The 23,187-nt window shown below is 29.9% G+C and overlaps 1 protein-coding gene across 9 annotated transcripts in view; it reads left to right on the top strand.

Moving 5' to 3' along the window:
• LOC129958486 (speckle-type POZ protein B-like) overlaps nucleotides 1-22,652 on the top strand; it is a 103,298-nt gene extending 80,646 nt beyond the window's left edge. For 6 of the 9 annotated variants that reach the window (XM_056070991.1, XM_056070985.1, XM_056070989.1 and 3 more), the window contains 3 exons: nucleotides 9,486-9,608; nucleotides 17,109-17,251; nucleotides 17,348-18,047. In XM_056070991.1, coding sequence (XP_055926966.1) covers nucleotides 9,486-9,608; nucleotides 17,109-17,251; nucleotides 17,348-17,495 — 414 coding nt within the window. In that variant the 3' untranslated portion in view covers nucleotides 17,496-18,047. Of the gene's footprint in view, nucleotides 1-9,485; nucleotides 9,609-17,108; nucleotides 17,252-17,347; nucleotides 18,048-21,054 lie in introns of those variants that run through there. The other 3 variants (XM_056070983.1, XM_056070984.1, XM_056070988.1) reach the window with 3 other exon arrangements.
• The last annotated feature ends 535 nt before the right edge of the window (nucleotides 22,653-23,187 follow it).

The raw sequence follows: 23,187 nt of genomic DNA, 5'->3' as shown, positions 1-23,187 counted from the left end.
TAGTACCCCAGTTGAAAACTAGATGTTATGTATTTGATTGTGAAATTTCAAATTCAGATTACTTTATTTTTCTTTCAATTCATAGTATTGAAAAAATGAATGAATAGTTAATACTTCAATTAATTTTGATTCCTGTAGTTTAATAGACGTTTCTAATTGAATGAGCTGTTGCTTTTAGTAGGGGAAACTGGTAAAATTGCACAAAGGGCTATTTTGAAAACAGCCACATTTCAGAATGAACATTACAATCTAGAGTATTATTCATAGCATTGAGCGCATTCCACAATTGAATAAACTTTGTAAAGTTGATGCTCTATTGCTTACAATATATATATATATATATAAAAAAGAATTTTTAAACATGTTCACAAGATAATTAAAAATGATTCCAAATACAGAAGAAAGTTTTGTTTGCGTCATACAATATTTAATGAGGCGGATAACCTTCAAACAACATTGTGAAGTGTATGTTATGTGTTTAGTTCTTCAACAACTTCTTTTATCATTAGTGGATTGCGGATGTCCATGCACAATCTAAAGTTAACCGATAAATTAATTGAAATACATAAAGTGTGTCACTCTACCTGGAAACATCTAAGTCATCTGACATCTTTTCTTGTTTGTTAATTTCATTGGATATGACGAAGACTTTCTTTGTTGATCGTTTAAAGGCAATGGTAAATGAACTGAATGAATTATCATTACACTGTCATGTAAGGCAATCTCATAGAGAACGCTTCATGTGATAGTGAAATATGTTATGAATCAAACATTAAACTTGTAGACAGTGTACATTTCATGGTAATTACTAAAGGGAATAGTGATGAAAAGCGAATATGAATTATGTCCGACTGAAACGGAACTTTGGTATATTTCTATAATATTTTCATGTATGTAATTCGTTATAATCTTAATTTATTGCTGTCATATATATGCTAATATACTGATCAACAGACTGTTGATTTGGACCAAAATTTGATATCTACATTTCTGATTTTGCTGAATTCCATTGTTACAATTCTTTGCATTTTTGGATTATCATTTCCACGCAGACAGATTTCCCACTGACTCTTTTTATCTATAGCGTGATAAAAATAAAAAATTTTCATGTCAAATCTACAAACATAATTTCACCCTTCTGGCTTGCTGTTTTTATGAGTTATCTTGATTGCAGATAGATCGACCGACAGACATAATATCAAAAATGATTTTTTTAGATTCAGAAATATCTCAAATGTAAAGGCTCGTGGAATCTTGGGGACGATTGCAATACTTTTAATTCATATACGTGAAAGTAACACTTATATGAATTGACCGTGCGCTTTGATCACAAAAAGAATTGTGTATTCGGATTAAGATTGGGCGATGATTGAACTTCATCATCGTGGTATATCGTCCAACATATATCGACATTTCTCGATATATCGTGATTTCATTATTTATTATTGATATTATAAGTTATACAGGGTACTGGTTATTTATTACTGCTATTATAATTAAACTTTCCCTATAAACAGCATCCTACAACGCAAACGCGTGAACGGATTGCAACGAAATATGGTATATAGTATATTGGGAAATAGGTGTGTAGTCTATAGGGGGAATAAATTGTAGTTTCCACCAGAGGACTCCTTTTCCGGAAAAATACTAAATTTAACACAATAAACGAACAAAACGGAATACAGAAACAATATTATCATTTATTGACTAGTTTCTGATCACCTTGTTATCGAAACGCATTAAGTAAAGGTAAGGAAAAAATAACAATACATTGTTTGAGAAAAAAAACTTCAGTTTGCAGAAACAAAAACAGATTAGGACGAAATTGTACAAGAGGAGCAGTTGTTAATCGTGTCCAGGACGATGTAGGGAAAGGTGCTCCATGGGACCACCCTCATTCACTTGCGAAATTTCAAATCGATGGACAGTGTGTTCGATGGAGTGTGATCGATGGACAACAACAGATCGTAACTGATCAGTTGTGATGCTTCGCACATGAAGCGTTATGGAGTTCTTTAAGTCATTCAACGTCGCAACACCTCCAACATGCACCAGACTTTTTAAGTGGCCTCATAACCAAAAATCGAACTGATTTTGATCCGGTTAACGTGGTAACCATGGATTACGAAATAAGCAACTAATAACACGTTCGTCTGTGAGGTGTTGGAGCAACAGCACCTTCACGGACTTATGGATATGTAAGATCTTACCATCCTGCATGAAAATGGTCGATGTAAGGACCCGCCTTTGCTGTAGTTGCGACACAATAAACGTCTGCAGCATGTCATGGCATCGACGGTCCATAACGGAACATGTGACAGGACGTGCAGTTATTTCCTCAAAGAAGAATGGCCCAAGGATGAATGTCGACCTGAATCTACACCAGACAATCAACTTTGGAAAATGTAGGGGAATTTCAGAGTGCATCCATGGAATTTCCTTAGCACAAATGCGACAATTCTCTGTGTGGACTGTCCCATTGAGGTAGAATTGAGCTTCGTCGTTCAACAGAATATTCCAAGGCCATGACAGATCAACAGTCATTCTGTTTAGAAAACTGACTGCGAATGAGAGACGTTTTGGCTTGTCCCTGTTAAGCAGCTCTTGGGTATGGTGGATATTATATGGGAAGAAGTGTATTATATTTCTGAGCACTATGTTTCGGAATGTGCTGTATGAATAGCCTGTCTGTCGAGAAATTGCACGCGTGCTACTGGCACCAAACTCTGATGTCTGAATCTGTGCGGCAACAGCAGTCTTGACGGCATCAATAAGTACCGGTGTGATAGGTTTACGGCCACTTCCAGTTTGAACTCCTAATGTACCCGTCGCTTCAAATCTCTTAATCATGGCCTGGATACCTTTAATAGACACTGGTCCATGCCGTAAGTTCTTTACACGACGAAATTTACAAGCTGCAACAGAAGCATTCTCCTTGTTTTTGTAAAACAGCTTCATCAATGATGCACGTTCAACAACAGATACCGCCTCATTACAGCCGGAAACATCGACATAAAACATGACAGCGTCTACAAATGTACCCTAACCTGTTTTGCATAAAGCTTGCTCTTCTTCGCAAGCATGCAAATCTCGACATTTTTTCCCCTAGAATTGATATCTTTTCTCGGTTTTACATTTTATTACTCATAATTCTTGTTCTGAATTGTTAATATTGTTTCTGTATTCCCTTTTGGTCGTTTTTTGTGTTAAATTTAATGTTTTTCCGGAAAGGGCGCCCTCTGGTGGACATTTTGAAACTTTTTTTTTCTTTGAAATTCCGTGAGCGCATTTCGCGTATAGTCTATATACCAAATTTCGTTGCAATCTGTTCACCCGTTTGCGTTGTAGGATGCTGTTTATAGGGGAAGTTTCATTATAACCACCCTGTGTATAGTTTCTTTTAGCATACTTACTAATCAAAGTGATTTCAAATAAATAAATTTCTGTCTTATACTCTGCGTAAAAAAAGTAGAACACAAGATTTTTTTTATTTTTACTGCAATTATTTTTATAAGAATTATTTTTTAGATCATTCACTGAAAAATTATTAGTATCATTACCATGATATTCTAAAATAAAGTATAAATGACAAAAAATGGTTTCTTTCATTTCAAACCATGTAAAAAAGGTAGAATGACAGTTATAAAAAGAACAAAATATAAGCAGTTTTAGTAAGGAATACTCTTTCCACTAGCTTTTATGACTTTGAATATTCTGTTTGGAAGTGAATCATGCAAAGATTGGATTTATGTTTGATAAAAATTATCCCATGAGGTATTTAATGCCACTCGAAGCTCAGGGAGCGATTCAAACTGCTTCCCACCAGCGTATACTCGACGAATAAGCATTGCCCCGATGTTTTCTACTATATTCAGATCGGGGCTTTAAATTGGCCATTATGAAACCTGCACATTATTTCTAGCGAACCAGTTTTTAATTCCATTGGTGGTGTGAATTGAGGGTCCATCTTGTTGAAACATCCACTGTTGAACTCCTAATTCGGAGCCATAAGGAAGAAGCTCAGAATTCAGAACATTAATGTAGTCTATATGCTTCTGCCTACGAATAAGAAAGACCAAACTTGCTCTTCCTCCATAATCACCTGCTATCAAACCACCAAACTTCCTCCTCCCATGTGTCTAGTTGAATAATATTGTTCTGCATTCTTCAGAAAATGTCAGTATTATTGATAATCGTCTGGACCATCTAAATTAAACTTTTTTCACCTGAAAATATCACAGAAGTCCATTCTGTGGTTCATGACATGTGTTCCTTAGCCCAAAACAAACGATTATTAATATATGTTTGTTTTACTTTGAATGATATCTCCGTTTTTTGAAAACGAATCTTTTGAACCTTTGGATGTAAGTTGTATACTGTTTGCTGGACACATGAATAAGTTCTGCTTGATTTCGCAACACTTCCGCTACTCTGTTTAAGCTCATGAGCAAGTTTTCTTTCATCACGAGGTGCTAACTTTTTAGACTTACCAGGCTGTTTTCTTATTCCGTTTCTGTTTGGATTTTTAATAAAGTTAGAAACTGTATTGGCGCTGATGTGCAGTATACGAGCGATTTTTCTAATACCTTTACCTTCATTTTATATGCAACAATTTGACCCTTTTGAAAATCATTTAAGGGTATGCCTCTAGCCATTTTGAAATTAAAGCCTCAGTGAAATTTTAAACAAAATACGTTTTCCTCAGAAAAAACAGTTTAGAAAAAGTATCTACTTGCTCTTTTACTCGTGAACATTCCACCAAATAAAAAAAAAATGTAGTAGGTGTCCTTCTACTTTTTTTACACACTGTAAATCTTATATTCTCGTTTTTCTAATTATAAATATGAATAGCTATTTCATTTTGACATGAAAACAAAGAAAAATTTGTTCAATAAAATATACATAAGAATCTATTAGCTAGGATAAAAATATAAAAGAAAATTTACAGAAAACGACTGTCCTTCTACTTCTTTTACGCAGTGAATAGTATAAATAGTCGTGCTTTTCTTTTTTCAATAAAAATAATTAGAAAATTATTGTGTTAAAAAAAAAAACCTCCAATAAAATGTGGCAGTGTCAAAGTAATACCTGCCTTTTACAATTTATCATGCACCGTTTTTTCAATAACATAGCAATTGTTAAAATGTTACTGCTGATGTAGAAAATTTCAGTTTCTTTCATTCTTCATGAGAAAAAAGATAGTATAATAATGCCTGTAAGAGGTAAAATTAAGTAGTTTTTATGAAACTCGAATCCAAAGTCTGATATCTTCTGTCTTGAAAAATTAATTCTGTTTATGAATAACATAATTTTTTATTCTTATTTTAAAAGTATTAATGGTAGATTTAATTTATTATGCACTAGAATTTTAACAATAGGCAAATTGGATAATTAAAATTAAAAAAGCTATAATGCAATTTGCTATTTCAAAAATCAAAAAGATAACGGAAAATAGTAATTCCGAACATGAAAAACAAATAATATAGAATTTAAGTTTATTTACTCGAAAAATGAAGAAATACATTAAAAATTTTAGAAAAGGTTTTGCGATATTCGTTCATTTATGAAACAATATGCTCAATGAAAGAAAAATTAGCCGTTATCATTTATGTGAACTCAGCAAAAAGGGACCAACACTAAAAAAAAATGCTATTGTTCGGAATATCAAAATCATTCCCGGTTATTCTACCAAAATTTTTGGCGAATTATGAAATTCTAAAGGAAATTTTTTTAAAAATTAATGAGAAATTTATATGGAAAAATTTATATGAAGAGAAAAAAAAATAAAAAGTGATAGTATAAAAGATAGTTATAGATTGAAAAATTACCACTAAAATAATATTTATCTTAAAAAGAAAAAACAAAATCCCAAGAAAATTTCTTAAGTCGATTGAGCGCAAGATTTTTTAAAATTCAAAATACTATATATTTGAAAATAAATAAATAAATAAGCATGAATAAAAAAAAAGGAACGTAAAAAAAAAAAAAAAAAAAAGAATGAAACTGCGTGGAAATTTAAAAAAGAACAGTATATATTTCAATAACGTAAAATGAAATAAATAGGAGCATTTATGCTTTAAAAATAATATTTATCTTAAATGCAAAATAAAATAATTTAATAAAAAATGTATTATGAAACTGGAAGAGACCAATAACTTAAAAATATAAAATTTGAAATTTTATACATTTTTAGATATATAAACGCGCATACTACAGAAGAACATGTAGTTTAAAAAAGAAAAGAAAGAAAATGTATTTTCCACTGATATACAAAACAATGCCTTGAAATCCAATCGTAAAATATTGACATGACAGATTCTCGATAGTCATAGAAATTCGACCATTATCGAAAATTGAATAATTATAAAAAGGTCGATGATTATCGAAATCTCCATAATTATCGGAAGTTCAAACAAGATTATCAGAAGATTGAAGATTATCGGAAGTTCAATCAAGTCCAATGGTCAGCGGTTTATAAAAGTCTGTGTATTTTCAATAGGCGGTTCAAGGTCACATTTTCTACCTCGTTGTCTGGTGCCAGTAATTCGGTAGATAAAGTGACTTTGAACAGCCGATAGAAAATACGCTGACTATAGTAGGGGCTGATTTCTTTTCCATTGTCCATTCTTGTATTCCTTCCAGCAGAAGGGAAGAGATTTCCATTCATAAAAAGAGCATTTACATAAAGTTTCAATTCACTTGTATTGTTACCATTTATGTAAAATCTCTGTGTTAGAAGAAATGCATAACATGTTATATTGTGTAGAAAGAATTTTATGGCTGACGATTAAGCTTTCACTTTGTAATTCTGTCTTGTGTTAAAGACACTGATATCATTCTCCCTTAAGTGTATTTATTATTGTAGAGAAGGCTCTTCAAAGGCTGTTGCATTTTTTACTCTAGATTGATAAAATCACATACAGCTTCATACATTTACTAAATTTTTAATTCCAATGAGCTAATTAAAATTTCAATATTGTGCTGCTGTCTTTATATTTGTTTGCATCTTAACTATAGAATAAGTAGGTTATCAGTAATACTAATTCTGAGCAAATCTAATTTCCCGTGCAACAATCACTCTTCAAATATCGATTATATTTAATTGTTAATAGTGTATTATCTTGCTGTGAGATATAATATTTGTATTGCTTACGAAAGGAAATTGCATTTTAATTTGAAATTTATTTAATAACAATAATTATTTATTGGGATGAGGGCTCCGTTTTCTTAGCAAATACAAAGATACCTAAAAGATTACCTTACTACAATACAAAGTTGAAAAAATGCCAATTCTGAGAGTAAAAATGTTTTTGAAAAATTATTATAAGGGGTTGAGATTTTTCAGTCTTTGAAAAATTAAAAAAAAAAAAAAAATCACCCCCCCCCCAAAAAAATAGGGCTTACATTTAAATCGAATTTTATAACAAATATAGTTTTGTGTTTGGAAATGTCTATAAGTTAGTAAATTTTTAATTGCACTACGAAAATTAGACTTCTAAATATAGTATAGAAGGAATTAAATAAAAAAATACATTGAAAATTACGGCAACGTTCGAATACTTCGGTAAGCATATCTGCCTTTGAATTTCAAATTTAAATGTGTTTTAATGACATTAATAATTATTATCCTACTTAATATCTTAACTATACTTTGAAAATCACAATTAATTTGGTAGATGCTATAAAATTAAATAATGTTTTGCATTTATTTCCGAACAGAAAATTGGAGTTCATTTATTTTTATGATTTTTAAACTTAACATAAAGGTATTAAAATTATTACAAAACTGCTTTACAATATTTTAGGAAGGTATTTCAGATGTTTAAAATAAATAAGGCATAAACAATTTGCTTGAATTGAAAATATATCTAGAAATAAAAGATGCCTAATTCTTTTATTATATTTCAATAAAAATCTGTTGCTGGATACCTTCAGTTTTGGAAGCAAAAAATAATTGTTCAAAATAACATGCCCAAAGCAAGTATTATTTATATATTAAAATATGACAGTGTTTATAGAAATATTAAAAAAAATTATGTGCAAAAGAGAAAAATAATGAAGGGCTACAAAAACAAGCACTTAAATTTTCATCAAATTCTATCCTATTTTTGTTTTCCGGTAGGTGGATAGACATAAATAATAAATATTCCAAATAAAATTCTCTTTAAACATGTAAAACGAAAATTAATTGTGAATATCGATTTATTGCATCGTGAATCATGAAAATTGATATCGAAAAATCAATTTTTCAAAAATATGGATTTTTTTCGATAAATTGAAAATTGGCACAGCTCTAATTCGGATTGAACTGCGTATTTCAAGGACAAAAAATTTTATTGCACCAGCATTTAAAAATTATGACAGAACTTCATGGCATAGCGAAAAAATGTATTGGTTACTTTCTATTATAAGTACCAAACAATTAAAAAAAGACAGGTGCTTTGAAATAAAAATCGGTCTTCTTTTGGTTACTTGAGTGCATTGATACCATAGATTGAGATCACGCTTCTTAATCCCAATGTTACTAACAAAAGCACTTTTTCGAAAACATTTTTAAAGAGTTATACTATTAGGAAATAATAAAAAAACGAGGAAAATTTAGTAGAAAATTCTAATGTAACTCAGTGATCCATCTTTCTGATATGGTCAAAAGAGGATGAAAAAATTGCTTCTATAAACCCTGAACTTTGAAAATAAAACCATCTTTAGTTTAAACAGTAAGCATTTATTAAGGGACTCATTTTACTTGAGGTTATATGATACACATTTATTTAAACAATAGTGCTTCACTTACTTCGACCAAATAGAACCGAAAGGATTTATTTTTAACAACTTCCTTAGAACTAGTTTGTAAAAACCAAAATAGTTTTTACATAACTGCTTTTGTCGCACAACTCGTAAATGAATCAAACGTATTATAGACCTTTTCATCTCTGAATGAAACAAAAAAATTCTCATAATAAAACTAAAATTCTTGCCTTTTAAATTAGAATGCTAGAAGAAATAAAAAAAAAAATCAATAAAACTCGGCTTTAGATTAAATATAAAGATAATTTATTTCCTTATTATATCATTTATTTCCATTCATTGAAAATTCCAATTCGATAACAAAAAAAGCGAGTAGTATTTTCAAACAGCGAAATGATTATTTGAAATTGCTGTAAAGTAAACAAAAAGGGAAGAATCATTTTCAGTAGAAATAAAAAGACGTAACGCGAAATTCGTAAGCCATAAAAAGATGTGAAATGATGAGAATGCAATAACGAACCATTCATTAAGTATTTTTTTTACCGTTTCTTCCAAATCAAATCTCATGGAATAGTGGACTGTTTCGGAATCTATTCCAGTATGGTATTATGTGCATCGAGATCACATTTGTCGAACCCCCTTGGGGACTCAGATGCATATCAACTACGAATAAAACTGAATCGTTCATTGGCTTTTTTCATGACTGTGTTATATACTTTTATTTTGAACACATGCAGAATCGAGTGGAAATAACTGACATGGAGCCTGATGTCCTAGGAGAATTGTTTCACTTCATTTATACGGATTGTTCAAACAATTTAACCATTATGCCTGAAGAGCTTTTAGCTGCTGCCGATAAGGTAAAATTTTCATTTCATTTCCACAAAAGATTGAATGGGACACTTTTAAAATTAAAAACATTTCTGAGATGGAGTGTATTATCATAATACGAAACAAAAACTGTTGTTATAACTTACAAGGGGGGTTGAAATCTGAGTTCGGGATGAGATTTAGTATAATGATAGTATATATTTAGAATGTTCATTCATGAAAATATTAAAATGCAATGGCCAGTCAATTTCGAGAAAATGGTCCTCACACTTTTGGTAAATCTTATATACTGATAAATAGACGCCCGTTTGGCTGATCCCATTGGCATGGTTGTCTAGGTAACCGTCTCTTATACGGAAGATCAGGTTTCAAACCTGGCTGGGAATTTCTTTTTTTTTTCTCTCTTTTTTTAATAATTCTTATTCAATTAAAAATTTACAAATACTTCTAATTAATATGTTTTTAATTTTTTTATCTAAAATAAATATTTATTATCGAAATATATAATAATAAAATTAAAATTTTAAAAGAAAAAATTATAAATACATATGCATTTAAAAAAAATAATAAGATTATTTAAATTTACAAATTAACGATTTACAGATAGTTTTAATTAATATACTACTTATTTTTATGCAAGGATAAATGTTTATTATTTTAACATTTAAATTGTAATTTAATATTTAAAAAAGAGTAATAAATATAACATAAATGGTGATAATTATTAATTATAAATACTCACGTTGTAAAACAATATTCAATATATCTAAAAAATTGTCCTATATACATTTATTTTCGATTATACAAGAACCAGAATGGTAACTATAGTAAAAACATTGGAAACAAAATGTATTTCGACGTCTTGCACAAATGATAATTGATGATTGTCCACAAAAGCAAGGTTTCTGTAAGAGATCTATGGGAAAACAAACTTCATTTACATTTAAAAATATCGCTCTTTCATCAGAAAGTTGGGCAGCGTACCTTGCATACCTTATCATCTTATTAAAAATTGGTGATGACAATTGATGGTGTACAATTGATTGAATTTTTATACTATCTTCGCGAGAATTTATTTCTTGATCATGTTCCATAAAATAAGAAGAATTTTGTATACGCTTAATACGCTTTGAACCATCTGCCTTCGCATTCAATGAATTAACATCTGCTCTCTTTTATTTCTTTTGATTACTGCAGTTGGGGACGTTTGCTTACATATTTAACAAATACCAGCTGCTTCCCTTCAATTTTTGATATAAATATACTTTCCTTGAGTTAGAATTGATAATTTATTATTATTAAAATCCAAGAATTTGAAAATTGTTTGAAAATGATGCAAGCAAGTGTAAATTATCTGTAGCCATTAATGTTACGTTTTTAATTATTTTTCCTTTAAACATTAAATTATAATTTAAGTTTTAAAAGAATAAGCATTTATCTTTGCATAAAAATAAGTAACATATTAATTAAAACTATCTGTAAATCGTTAAATAAATTTAAATAATTTTATTTTTTTAAATGCATCTCTATTTATAATTTTTTTTCTTTTAAAATTTTAATTTTATTATTATGTATTTCGATAATAAATATTTATTTTAGATTAAAAAATTAAAAACATATTAATTAAAAGTATTTGTAAATTTTTAATAGAATAAAAATTATTAAAAAAGCAAAAAAAAAAAAACTCCCAGCCAGGTTGGAACCCTAACATTCCGCATACGAGACGGTTACCTAGACAACCATGCCAATGGGATCATCCAAACAGCAGTCAAGTTATTAGTATATAAGCTTTACCAAAAGTTTGAGGACCATTTTCTCGAAACTGACTGGCCATTGCGTTTTAATATTTTCATGAATGAAAAAATCTAAATATATACTATCATTATACAAAATCTCATCCCGATCTCTGATTTCAACCCCGTGCCTTCCCCTTGTTAGGATTTTAAACGCGCGCGCACACACACACACACACATATATATATATATAGAGAGAGAGAGAGAGTATATGAATTCATTTTCTACAATTTGAGAAATTTGGTGAGATATTCTTGATTTCTTTGCTTTCATCATTATTAAACCCTTGACTTGATTGGCTTAGTAGATATAGCTACAATTACAGAGCTCAGCACTTGTATTTTTGCCTATTCCAATGAATTCTTCTATGTGGCGAATCAGACAGAACTAAATTCAGATAAATTTAGAGATTTACAAATAGACTTGATATATTCACCTTTATTTTTATTTGTATACAAAAATAAGTTAAATCGACGTACTACTTGCTTTTCTTCTTTCAGATGTTAACTGTGAAAAAAAAAAAACTCTTTGTGACATAATTTGGAAAAGCCTCCTTTTCCATTGCAGAAAAGAATTGTGTCGAAATTATTGGTAAAATGTCATTAAGAAAATGGTAAAGTATCATAAATATAGAGTGGCAAGACTGTCAAAATGTCAGGTATAAAGGGAAAGTTGTTATAATTATATAGACAAATAGACATTGCTGCTGTCCTCAAATAAATTAATGTATTAATCAAATCATTAATTTATTGATGATTTTGTGTATTGTTTTGATGTTATTTTTAACCTTCCCTGTTCACCACGTGTAGTACAGAATCTTCTTTTTAAAAATTAAAATCTCAATTGGGGGAATTCCACGAGAAAAGAGAAGCTGCGGTATTTAGCAGTATTATTATTATATTTATTATTCCTTTGTGCAGACATTGCAACAAATACTTTTGCTGAAATGGAAGCTCAAATCAGATAACTATGCATGTACAAAAAAAAAAAAAAAACTTTTCAGTCGAATAATATAAAGTGTGTAAATATTGATTCCTTCCCTTGGTCCCTATAAATTATTTAATTTTTCCTAATCAGCTAACTGCATTATAAAAAGTGATGAAGCATCTCAAAATGTAAAATAATTAATGATGGTGATGACTTTAATTTTCTTACTTTTGCTGTCTAGTTACATCACTGATTAAACTTATAGGAAAAGAATGAAATTTTGTTTCAAAAGTTTTGGAATAAAACTCGGGTTGATGAAATTTAAGATGTCATGATGAGCTTTCTGATTACAATATTCCTTTCAATCAGATGTACAAGGAATATTTTTTTATTCAAAAAACATCTTAGATCAGTTTTCTTGACATTCTAACCATCAGAGGCAAGCGGCATAGTGTATAATAAAGTGACTCAAACTCTCCTCGAAATCCATCTATTTGGAAAACATTTATCAATGTCGGTATGTTGTCAGTGCGTGGTCTTAAATAATTAAGCACAATTTGAAAATTCTGATCAAGAAATTGATTCATTAGCGGTTGAGTAAATTAGCGGTTATAAAATTTTCTCAAAAATTAATATATTTAATGCCTTAATGTATAATTTATTTCAGATCCAGTTGTCTTTTTCTAAAGATAGAATATTGTTATTTATATCAATTAATTTTTTTTAGAAATGATATTTTCTCAATGCCTTATTTAGATTCTCGGTTCATCAGAAAACAAATCATTATTGGTGTAGGATGTTTGAGCGGTATTTCGATTCGTTCGCTTTGTTATTTTATGATACTAAATTTTTTAAACGTTTGCAATTCGAACATAAAATGATTGAAAAAAAAAACAGTTGCAAATATTTTAATAACTGATTTTTTTTAATTGGCATGGACTTGAGAATGAGGACTTCAATTTTAGATGTACAACTTCTATTTGCATATGTCTCTGAAGTGAATCTGGATATATATATGAACTGTTCTGTTTCATGGTGTCTTTCGAAATTGCCACTTATAACATTCCGTGAACAAAACACTGAAAATATTAAGATTTGTTCATTGTTATCGCAAAGGCTAATTAAGTAAAAGCTTTCTCCTTGAAAATACGAAGGATAACTCAGTTTTATAAGATATTAGTTTGACTTTCAGGATAATTATCTTCGATTCTGCTTGTTCCCCAGTTAGACCAAGCCTTGTAATATCTTTAATACTTAGCCAAGCTCCATTGACTAAGTATTAGTTCGAGTTTAGGTAAAAACGGAATTTTCATCCGGAGATTCAATGGAATTGGCCAGGCAATTCAATGTATAAGTTAAAGGCACTTTAAAAAAAATATATTTTATGTCGGTCGTGAATATCAAAATCCGCTACTGTTGACAGGGTCAGCCAGCTAGGGGATGCAAAGCCCCTTGACAAGAGGGGATGACCGGAAAATGCTTACTTTCCTGCCAGTTAAATGCATAGTTTCCTGGTGTGCCTATAGCACAAATTTCAATAAATTAAAAGGGTTAAAAGAACGTAAAGTACTAAAGGATACAATAAAAACATAGTCGTTATGGCTTCGATGGTCTTCCTGCTGACTTATTTCGGTGATTATCGGCAAACTTCGGAAACACTTCCATAACAAATTTATCAGTTAAGAGTAAATTCTTAATGAAAAGAATTTAGTTTGATGCGCTAGTTTTCAATGTTATATTTTTAATTGAAAAAAACCTAATTTCGGAATAATTTTTGATGAAGTTTAGAGCTATTTATTATTGGCATTATTAAAGTGAAATATTACTCTCTTTCATTGGGAATATACACATATATGTGAATACTTAAAAATAAGGTTCGAAATGCCTGACTTGTGTATAAATGTATATCTGTAAATAGTTGAGAACTTAAGTTTTAATTTTTGATTTGAAAAATAAAAAACGATACAAGTTTCTTTAATCATTTTATTTCAGTCATTAAGTTAATTTATTGTTTTCAAAATATAAAAAGTAACATTTTGACACCTTATTAAATGCCTAAGAATAAAATATAATGCATTCATAATATATGCAATAACAACATTTAATGGAAAGAGCTAAACATACTGATATCATGGGCATCTTTGAAAAGGAAATTATGCCATTCACATATAATTTTGCTAAATGAAAACTCCTTCTTTCCCAATATTTTTACCAAAATGATATGTTTTCTTAAGAAATTTCCTTGTACTTCTCAAATAAAAGCAGGCATCTTTCACTCTGCCTTTCGTAAAATTTCAAGAATCTAAGTTCGAAAGCAAAATCTAGAATCTGTCCTCTTCTTCATTATTTCATATGCAAATATCTCTGAACAAGAATAAAATTCTTCTATCATCATTCGGCTATTTTTATTTTTTAAATATTATTGACATACAAACTGTATGACAGCAATGAAATGAAAGTAAAGTTTGAAGTTAAAGTGATTTATTTTGCTTTGATAAAACACTAGGAATTATAGAAATCCGATATGAATAGCAAAGAAACCAATGCCTCGTTAGTATTGTCTCTTCAATTTAAATTGAACAAAAGACTTAAATTTAAAGAGTACCTTACATTTTAACATCTCTACTGTGATAAATGATAATGAGTGACAAGTTTGTGATTAAATTGATACTATTATTACAAAATTCTTCTTGTATGCAGCATTTTTTTTTATTTTTGGATATCTTACAAAAATGTTAATAAAAGAATGATTATCAGTCTTTATAGGTATTTATCTATGTTTTATCATAATTTTAGAACAAATTTTTCCTTCAGCAACAATCAAATTTTACTGGGGCAAAAAAAGCTTATCTGTAAAACAAGAAAGTAACAAATCGATACTTTTATAAAAACATTTTAAATTCACCTTTCAGTAGAATATTTGAAACAAATTTTTAAGTAAATAAAGGAAATTATTCACTATTACACATGATGATACAACTGGAATTTATTTTAAGTTAATGATCCTCTAAAGAGTGATGAAAAGATTTTTGGATTCAAAGCACGTATGCATAAGAAGGTGAGAAAGTAGTGATTAGAATTCATTGTTACAGTAGATTATTACCAATTTGTAATGTAAATTAAATTAGAAACACTCATATTTTTGTCCTTATTTTCATTTAATATTAATTCACAGAATTATCCGGACGGGACTCAAATAGGAAAGCTATTTTCTAATATGTCAAACTGTTAAGAATTAGAAAAAAATTATTTATTTATTCAGTCAATTTGTTATTTATTGAACCCAATTTGCAGACTTACATCGGAAAATTTAGCATTTCTATATAAAAATTTATTTTTCTTCCCTTGAGGACTTTGCTAGAGTAATGTTGCATATCAATGCCCAAAAATGGTTTTGAGACTATCAAGAATGATCACCACAATTCCATACTAAAATTGTGATGAAAACTATTTTATATTTGCCACTCGCAATCCTATCTCTCTTAGGATATCTCTAAACGGAATTGCATAAAAATTTTCATCAAAATTTTTGTTTCATTTTTAAACTAAGACTGCCTTTTTAGGAGAGATTATATAGTATGGAAATACATAAGCTACTTATGCCCTTCCAGATCAGATACTGATTTTTTTAAAATCAATTTATTAACACTGATAATCTGTTATGTGATGATGGTCAACATCTGCTTTATTATAATAACACAAACTGTTATAAAATACATAAATGCATGAGACGCTTTATTTCAGAATATTCTCTGTTTTATAAAATGAATCTTAATGCAGAAGGATTCAAATGTTAATAGTAATATTCGTTCTTTATTGCTTCTCAATTTAGTTTATCAGATTAAAAAGAATATATTTCAAAAACAATGAAAATTCACCTTCCGTCTAAGCAACATATACAATGAAAGCATGCATTAGTTTGAACAGAATGCAATGAACAATCTTTAGTTGAATGAACCGATGGAAAGCAAGTTTAAAAATTTACAGGTTAAACGTATTGCTTCTTGAAAAATAAATATTTCTTTAATGTGAAATAATTTATCAAATAATTATTCCTTGATTATAGTCAGTGAATAATTTTTATGTGCATACTATGAGTACTTATTAATAAACTTCTGACTTATTAATAAACTGACTATCAAATACAAATTCGATATTGTGGAGAAAATTACTTTTCCTTCGTAACCACATTCCTTTAGATGACACATTTATGATATGCACTCTTTCAAGAATGGTGGTTTATTTCCTGGACCATTTCTAACCAACTATTTAATGCATGGTGAATCTGTATTTTAGCCATTTAATAAAGAATGTATATTTTTAAAGATGGAAAATATACTTTTTCATTAAGTGATTTAAAAACTGCACGTGATTTCAAACTGCAAGCATTAAATTTTATAAAATTTGCAAGAATGAATGGTTTGTGAATTAACATCAACCCTTCCCAAATCATTTGAACAACGGGGTAAGACTCAATCTCTCTACATTTAATATTTCAAAATGAACTGCAGCTATCGTGCTCAAAGCACAACTATTTTTTGCATAATAATCGCAAGCTGATGAATAAAGCTGAAAATCACTTTCGAGTGGTGATCGATGACACCACTAGAAGGTGAAATTCAGCATTATTCGTATGGGAAAGATAATGTATAATTCATGATAAATGGATGAACAAGAAATACATTTATGGTTTCTTTTGGCATTATCTCTCTCCATTAAGCCTTTGGATCAATAATTTTGATCCAAAAGCTTAATGGATGTACTTATATTTTATATATAAGACTAACATTTTTATTGTTTTCATAAAGTATGCTTTGGAAAGACTTAAAGTGATGTGTGAAGAAGAATTGTCTAATAATTTATCAATCGAGTCTTCAGCAGAAACTTTAATATTAGCTGATCTTCATAATGCTAATCAACTGAAAGCATATGCTATTGAATTCCTAAAGAGGTAATATACGAAAAATGTGTATTATAGTAATTTTGTGTAATAAAAGATACTTAAGTATTAAATTAGTTCTAAAAATAATTTTATGTATGTTTCCAGTCATGCATCTGATGTGATTGAAACTCCTGGATGGAAAACGATGATTGAAACTTGTCCCCATTTGATAGCAGAAGTATTTAGACATTTAGCTCATCAACAAATTCCTATTATGTATCCACCTAGGAAGCGTTCTAAACAACAGTCTTAAGGTTTGATATTTTGACATCCTGTGCACAATCACTTGATAAAGCGAATAGTAACAGTATTTGAAGAAAGTGTGATATGAAATCTTATAAATGTTGTAATGAATTTTGAAAGAGATGTATATGCTACTTTATTATTTTAAAAACAAATCAATTGTGTTTATTCTTCAACATTTAATGCTTCTAAGCGAAAATCTGTATATGTTTGATTTGTGTGTATATATTGCTATGATAACAATATCCAGAGAATCTTGCTGATAATATATTATTTATTTTCTTAAAGACGTAATTCTGTCTATAATGGCATGTACTTTATCCTTTGTATCATTTTCATTGATTTATGCCTCTTTTTCCTGTTCAAAATGCATATTCATACCTTATACAAATTTTTTAAATCGATTTTGGCTAGATTAGGACTTTTTATTTTTCAATTTGTAATGAAATGGAGATTTGTGACAAAGGATTATTCCTATAAGTATTATTTATTAGATTGTAAATTTACAAATATTTGACGTTCCACTTTTACAAACCATGTAGTTTGTTTGTGGTGTCTGTACACATCAGTATAAAAAAAAATAAAGTATTTTTTTACAAAAAATTATTTATTTCCATATCAGAAATTATCTAATGCAACAATCCTTTTGCAGAAAAGAATTCTAAATGATTTCGTAATTAAAATTCAATTAAAAAAATTTTCCAAAAAGTGTCTAGTTTATGGATTTATCTACAAAGTATCTGGTAAATAGAAAAAAAAAATTATTGAAACATTTCTAATTAATGTTTGCATATAGTGAAATATAAATATCACTCTCAATGAGTATTTCATGTGATCTTGATGGACGTACTAATACTAATGGACAATACTAATATTTACTTATTTACCATATGTTGTAAGCATATATACAAATAAGATTTAAAGTGAAATATCGATCAGTATGTAAAGTGAAGTATTGCAAATGCCGTGTTATTTGTTAATAAAATAACTACCTTTTTAACATAGTTGTTATTAAAAATTGGTAATGTGCTGACATAGAGTGGCAGCTCGTCCAGCAGGGCTGCAGCACCCCCTGAAATTATTTTTTTAAATTTCCATTTTCGTTTATCAACTTATTTACTTACTTTTCCATTCTGAGAGCTCCATGCTCTTTACTTACTTTTCCATTCTGAGAGCTCCATGCTCTTTACTTACTTTTTCATTCTGTGATTTCGATGATCAACGAAAATGAAAAAATGCAAGAAGGACGTAAAAGTAAGAAAGGAAATGAATCAATAACAAAAGAAATGCAGCTTCTTGCTGTTCAGCAAGCAGCCCATGAAGGCATTCTGATCATCCGCAGCTGAGTAATTTATCTGAAGATCAAAATAATGACCTTTACTAATAAATGACCTTCTCTCCCCCTCTTTGAATTTAGAAGAATTAGAGCTGCAATCAGACCAGATCAGGTTTGGAGCACTTTTACTTGATCCCCCCCCCCTCCTTTCTTCATTCCCAACCGAAGTTCGTCTAGGCTAGGTCCCCCCCCCTACCCTAAATGACTGTTTATGAGCTTTGGTTTCGATTCTTGTTGTCCCGACGTAAACACATTGATTTATTGAATATTCATTTTCGTTTCTTAAGGTCATTCTTACAAAATATTAATAAGAAGTTGCGTAGATAATTTTTTAAATGTTATTCAGATGAAAATTTTTGTAAAAAGAGATCACTTACTATAGATAGAAAATGATAATCGTTGCATTTATTTGTCATTTTTGCAAGAGCTTTACCGATCTGAAAAAAGAATTATCTGACATTTGTATACAGACAAATCTCGCTTGACGAGCAAACAAAACTGTAAGAAATGGCCCGCAGAATGAGCGATGCTTCGCATAACGAGAGACGAGGAGATATCGTGACGTCACGCGTAGGCTCATGTCTGTTTCTCTTGATCTATGTTTAGAATTTTTTTACCGATAGTTTCATTTTTTTAATCATAGTTGAACTGGAAATATAAAACATATTGTTGATTGAATCTGCAAAAAGAGAGAGAAAAAAAAGCACCGAGTGTTTTGCATTTTTTTTTTTTCACAATTTGGTTTTAAATTGTGATATGAGAAGGAAGTTCTGCCAACCCTCATTTTACGAGAACTCCCTGTAAAGTGACATTCGCATAATTAGCTAAACAAAATATAATCGTCGCGATTGTCGATTAACAGCTCCACATGTATTTAAGTTTACTATCTATCTCTAACCCCAAGATTTTGGGGCTAGTGATGGAACGAAACGAATGGATGGATATATATATATATATATATATATATATATATATATATATATATATATATATATATATATATATATATATATAATAGAAACGAACCGATGGATGGTGGAAGAACATAACCAGAACTACCAAAAATCTTATAGCGCTGTATTCTGTGTCACAGCATAAAGCTGCGGAGAAGGAAATAATAAATAGAACAATAACCTTTCACTGAAATAAAGCAAACGATAAAAGTTTGAGAAATGATTGCATCTTACATTGAGAAGCATCCCCCAAATGAGGCAGTAGCTATGCACGTTATAAATTCATTTAACGATAATGCTGTGTCCCATTTTGGCAGAATTTTGAAGTACAGTAGACTCCCGATTATCCGCGGGCGGGTTATCCGCGCCTGCCGCACTAAGTATTTTTTATTTATTTATTTATTTATTTATTGCTTCCAAGCAAAGAGAAAATGCTTCCAAAGCAAGAAGCAAACTCAAATGACTGATTTCTTCAAAAAGATGTAGTTTTACAGTTATGCTTTTGTAATTACATAATACATTACAGTATTAAAACAGTACATGTGTATTAATTTTTCTGTGTATCCTTGACGCCTCTCGTAAGTACAAAGCACTTTTCTGTTTTCATTAACAAAATGCATTTTAGATTAGTTTTGAGTGATATACTAAAATATTAAGCGTTAGTTAAACATTTCCTGCTGTTTATTTTACGTTTTATTGTACATAAAACGATTTTTCAAAGTTGGAATGACTGTTTTCTCCTTCGCTATACCCGTTTTTAGCTTTTTTCGGATTATCCGCGATTTTTGTTATCCGCGGTGGCCGTGCCACCCAATTCCGCGGATAATCGGGAGTGTACTGTATAGCTAAATGCAGACGACTTTCTTGTAAAACAAAACATGCATTATAAATACTAAATTACAATATTATAAATTTGTTCCAATATTTTATTCAGAATGTAATGTATTGTTCTATTTTATATGAAAAAACGCATTGAAATTCGATTCGAAAACGAATTATCTCGTTAAGCGAGAATCCTCTGTATGTAGCGACATTTGCACTGAACTTACTTTTAAACAGATGCTTTAAATCATCATTATTATTATTATAGTGCAACATAGCAAATTCGAAAATTTTTAATTTTAAGTGTCGAGAATTCTATTTATTCTCTGGTCCATTGAATTTCCTATTAACGTAAAGTCAAATATTGTTTGTAATTTGAATTTATTTTGCTTAGTTTGAAATCATGATTACAAATTGTACTCTTTTAAAATTCCTAAATTGTTTTCACTTAAATACAGGGGTGTAGCAGTTGCATTACTCTTATCTTCTCTTTTGGATACTAGATGGCGATGCCTGATTAGGCCATCCCATAGTGCATTGCGATTGTAATTAGACTGAGATGTGACGCTGAACTATGAAGCCGCGCGTGAATGTTTTGTGTTTGTTTTAGTGTGTGAATGTGATTATTAAAAGAAATGTTCCTAAAAACATTCGCCCTGTTGCTTCCTGCATGGATCTTAATAATCTACATACCACCACATTGGCGCCCAACGTAAAAGAATTTCTGATGAAACGGAAGTGAAATCGTCTCGACGATCACAAGAAAATTTTCCCGCCACCACATTGGCGGCCAACGGAAAAGAAATTCTGATGAAATGAAAGCAAAGTCGTCCCGACACAAGTTATAATTTTTCTCATCCCGATAACGTGTCGTCCTGACACAAAATAATTTTTCCCATCCCGGGAATAGTTCATCATTGTGTTCCAGTGAAATGATGAAACGAAAATGAAGTCGTCCCGACGATCGCAAGAAAATTTTTCCGCGCACAGCAAATTATGAAACGTGTCGTCCCGACACAAGTTATAATTTTTCTCATCCCGAGAACGTGTCATCCTGACACATGTGATTATTCTCATCCCGAGAACTGTCCATCATTGTGTTCCAGACATCTGTCCTAAAAGATGAACCAGCGTCTGCCATCTTCGCTTCCTTGATGTCCTAAGGAGTATTCCAGTATTCAGTTTTAAATCCTAACTCGTACGGGACGTTGGCCCCTGTACCGAGTATAATTTTTTATTTGCGCATCTCCAGCAAAAATCTACATTTAAATCCAGTGAAGAAAGTGTGTTTCTGTTTTTCAAATTTACAGCATGGAAAAGTGCATCAGTTTTGTTTTGGTCGTTCCTGTCCGTATCTGTTCTCAGATAAGTGTCATAATACTTATGCATTTTTTGTTGTTGTTGTTGTTGTTTAAATTCAATAGCATCCAGCATTTGTTTCGTTGAAATACATTCTAGCAACATTCTTTCAGGTTTGAATACACCAAAATGCTTCGTCTTCTGTGAAATGTTTTCATACTATTTAATAATTTCTAAGTTACTTCTGTTTTTATAGCCTATTCATCGTTGCTAGTTTGCATAATTAAATATCTGTATTGTTTTGTTATTTGATCTCAATCATTGAAAGTGCGTAATAATATATCTTTTAAATATTTAGATATTCTATATAGTGAATTTCAAGTAGTTGTTGTATTTCTGTATTTTAATTAAGCACGAAGTAATTTATCGTACTTGATACATTTCTTGGTCCGTAAGTTTGCGAACCGAAACCAAAGCTGTTCTCGTTTTCTGATACCATTGTATGTGCCCTTGAGTGACGCGCCAAGTCTCATTAAGTATTCATAAGCTCAGTCGCTCTCAAAGTGATTAATCTAAACAAGTATTGAATATGTTTTCTTTTTTCAGTTGCATGGTATTTTGGTATGAAAAACTGTTCTGATAGATTTATTTTTTTTTTTCAGAGTAATGATTCAGCATTTAATCGTATAAAATGTGCAATTTTATTTCTGATTCTAAGAATGTTATTTTTATGGTTAAGAATACTTCTTAATTTAAATTTTACTTGGCATTATTCTGAAAATCTTATTTTCTGTTTTGTTTTAATGATAATGTTTACGTTTTTTTTTTATTCTTTTGAAATTTGAGTATATGATTTAGATATGATGATTATGATATGAGTATATGATTTGATATATTGTTATTTTGAGAAATTCCATAATATATCTCTAACATAATTTTGCTTTACAAATGTTAATTGTGAATTTTTTATATATTTTTGCATATTGAAAAGTGAATTAGAAATTGTGTATCAGTAAAATGTTAATATTGATTTTTTTTAACGTAATTGCAAATTTTATTGTTAGTATTTTGAATTTAAAGTGAACTTTTGGGGAACATTGACTTTTATTTGAACATTTTTTCAACTGACTGTGCTTAGAGGAAAAATAAAGTTTTATTTGGTTTGCGTAAAGATAAACGTTCAATATGGCATTTATGTCTAAAGGCAGGAAACAAGATTTAATAAAATTTGCCACAGAACTTGGTGAGGAGGTGGAAGGTGATCTTAAAGTGATTGAATTACGCGAATTAAT

This window comes from Argiope bruennichi, chromosome X1, assembly GCF_947563725.1.
Source record: "Argiope bruennichi chromosome X1, qqArgBrue1.1, whole genome shotgun sequence".
NCBI lineage: Eukaryota > Metazoa > Arthropoda > Arachnida > Araneae > Araneidae > Argiope > Argiope bruennichi.
This window is presented reverse-complemented; position numbering and strand designations above follow the sequence as displayed.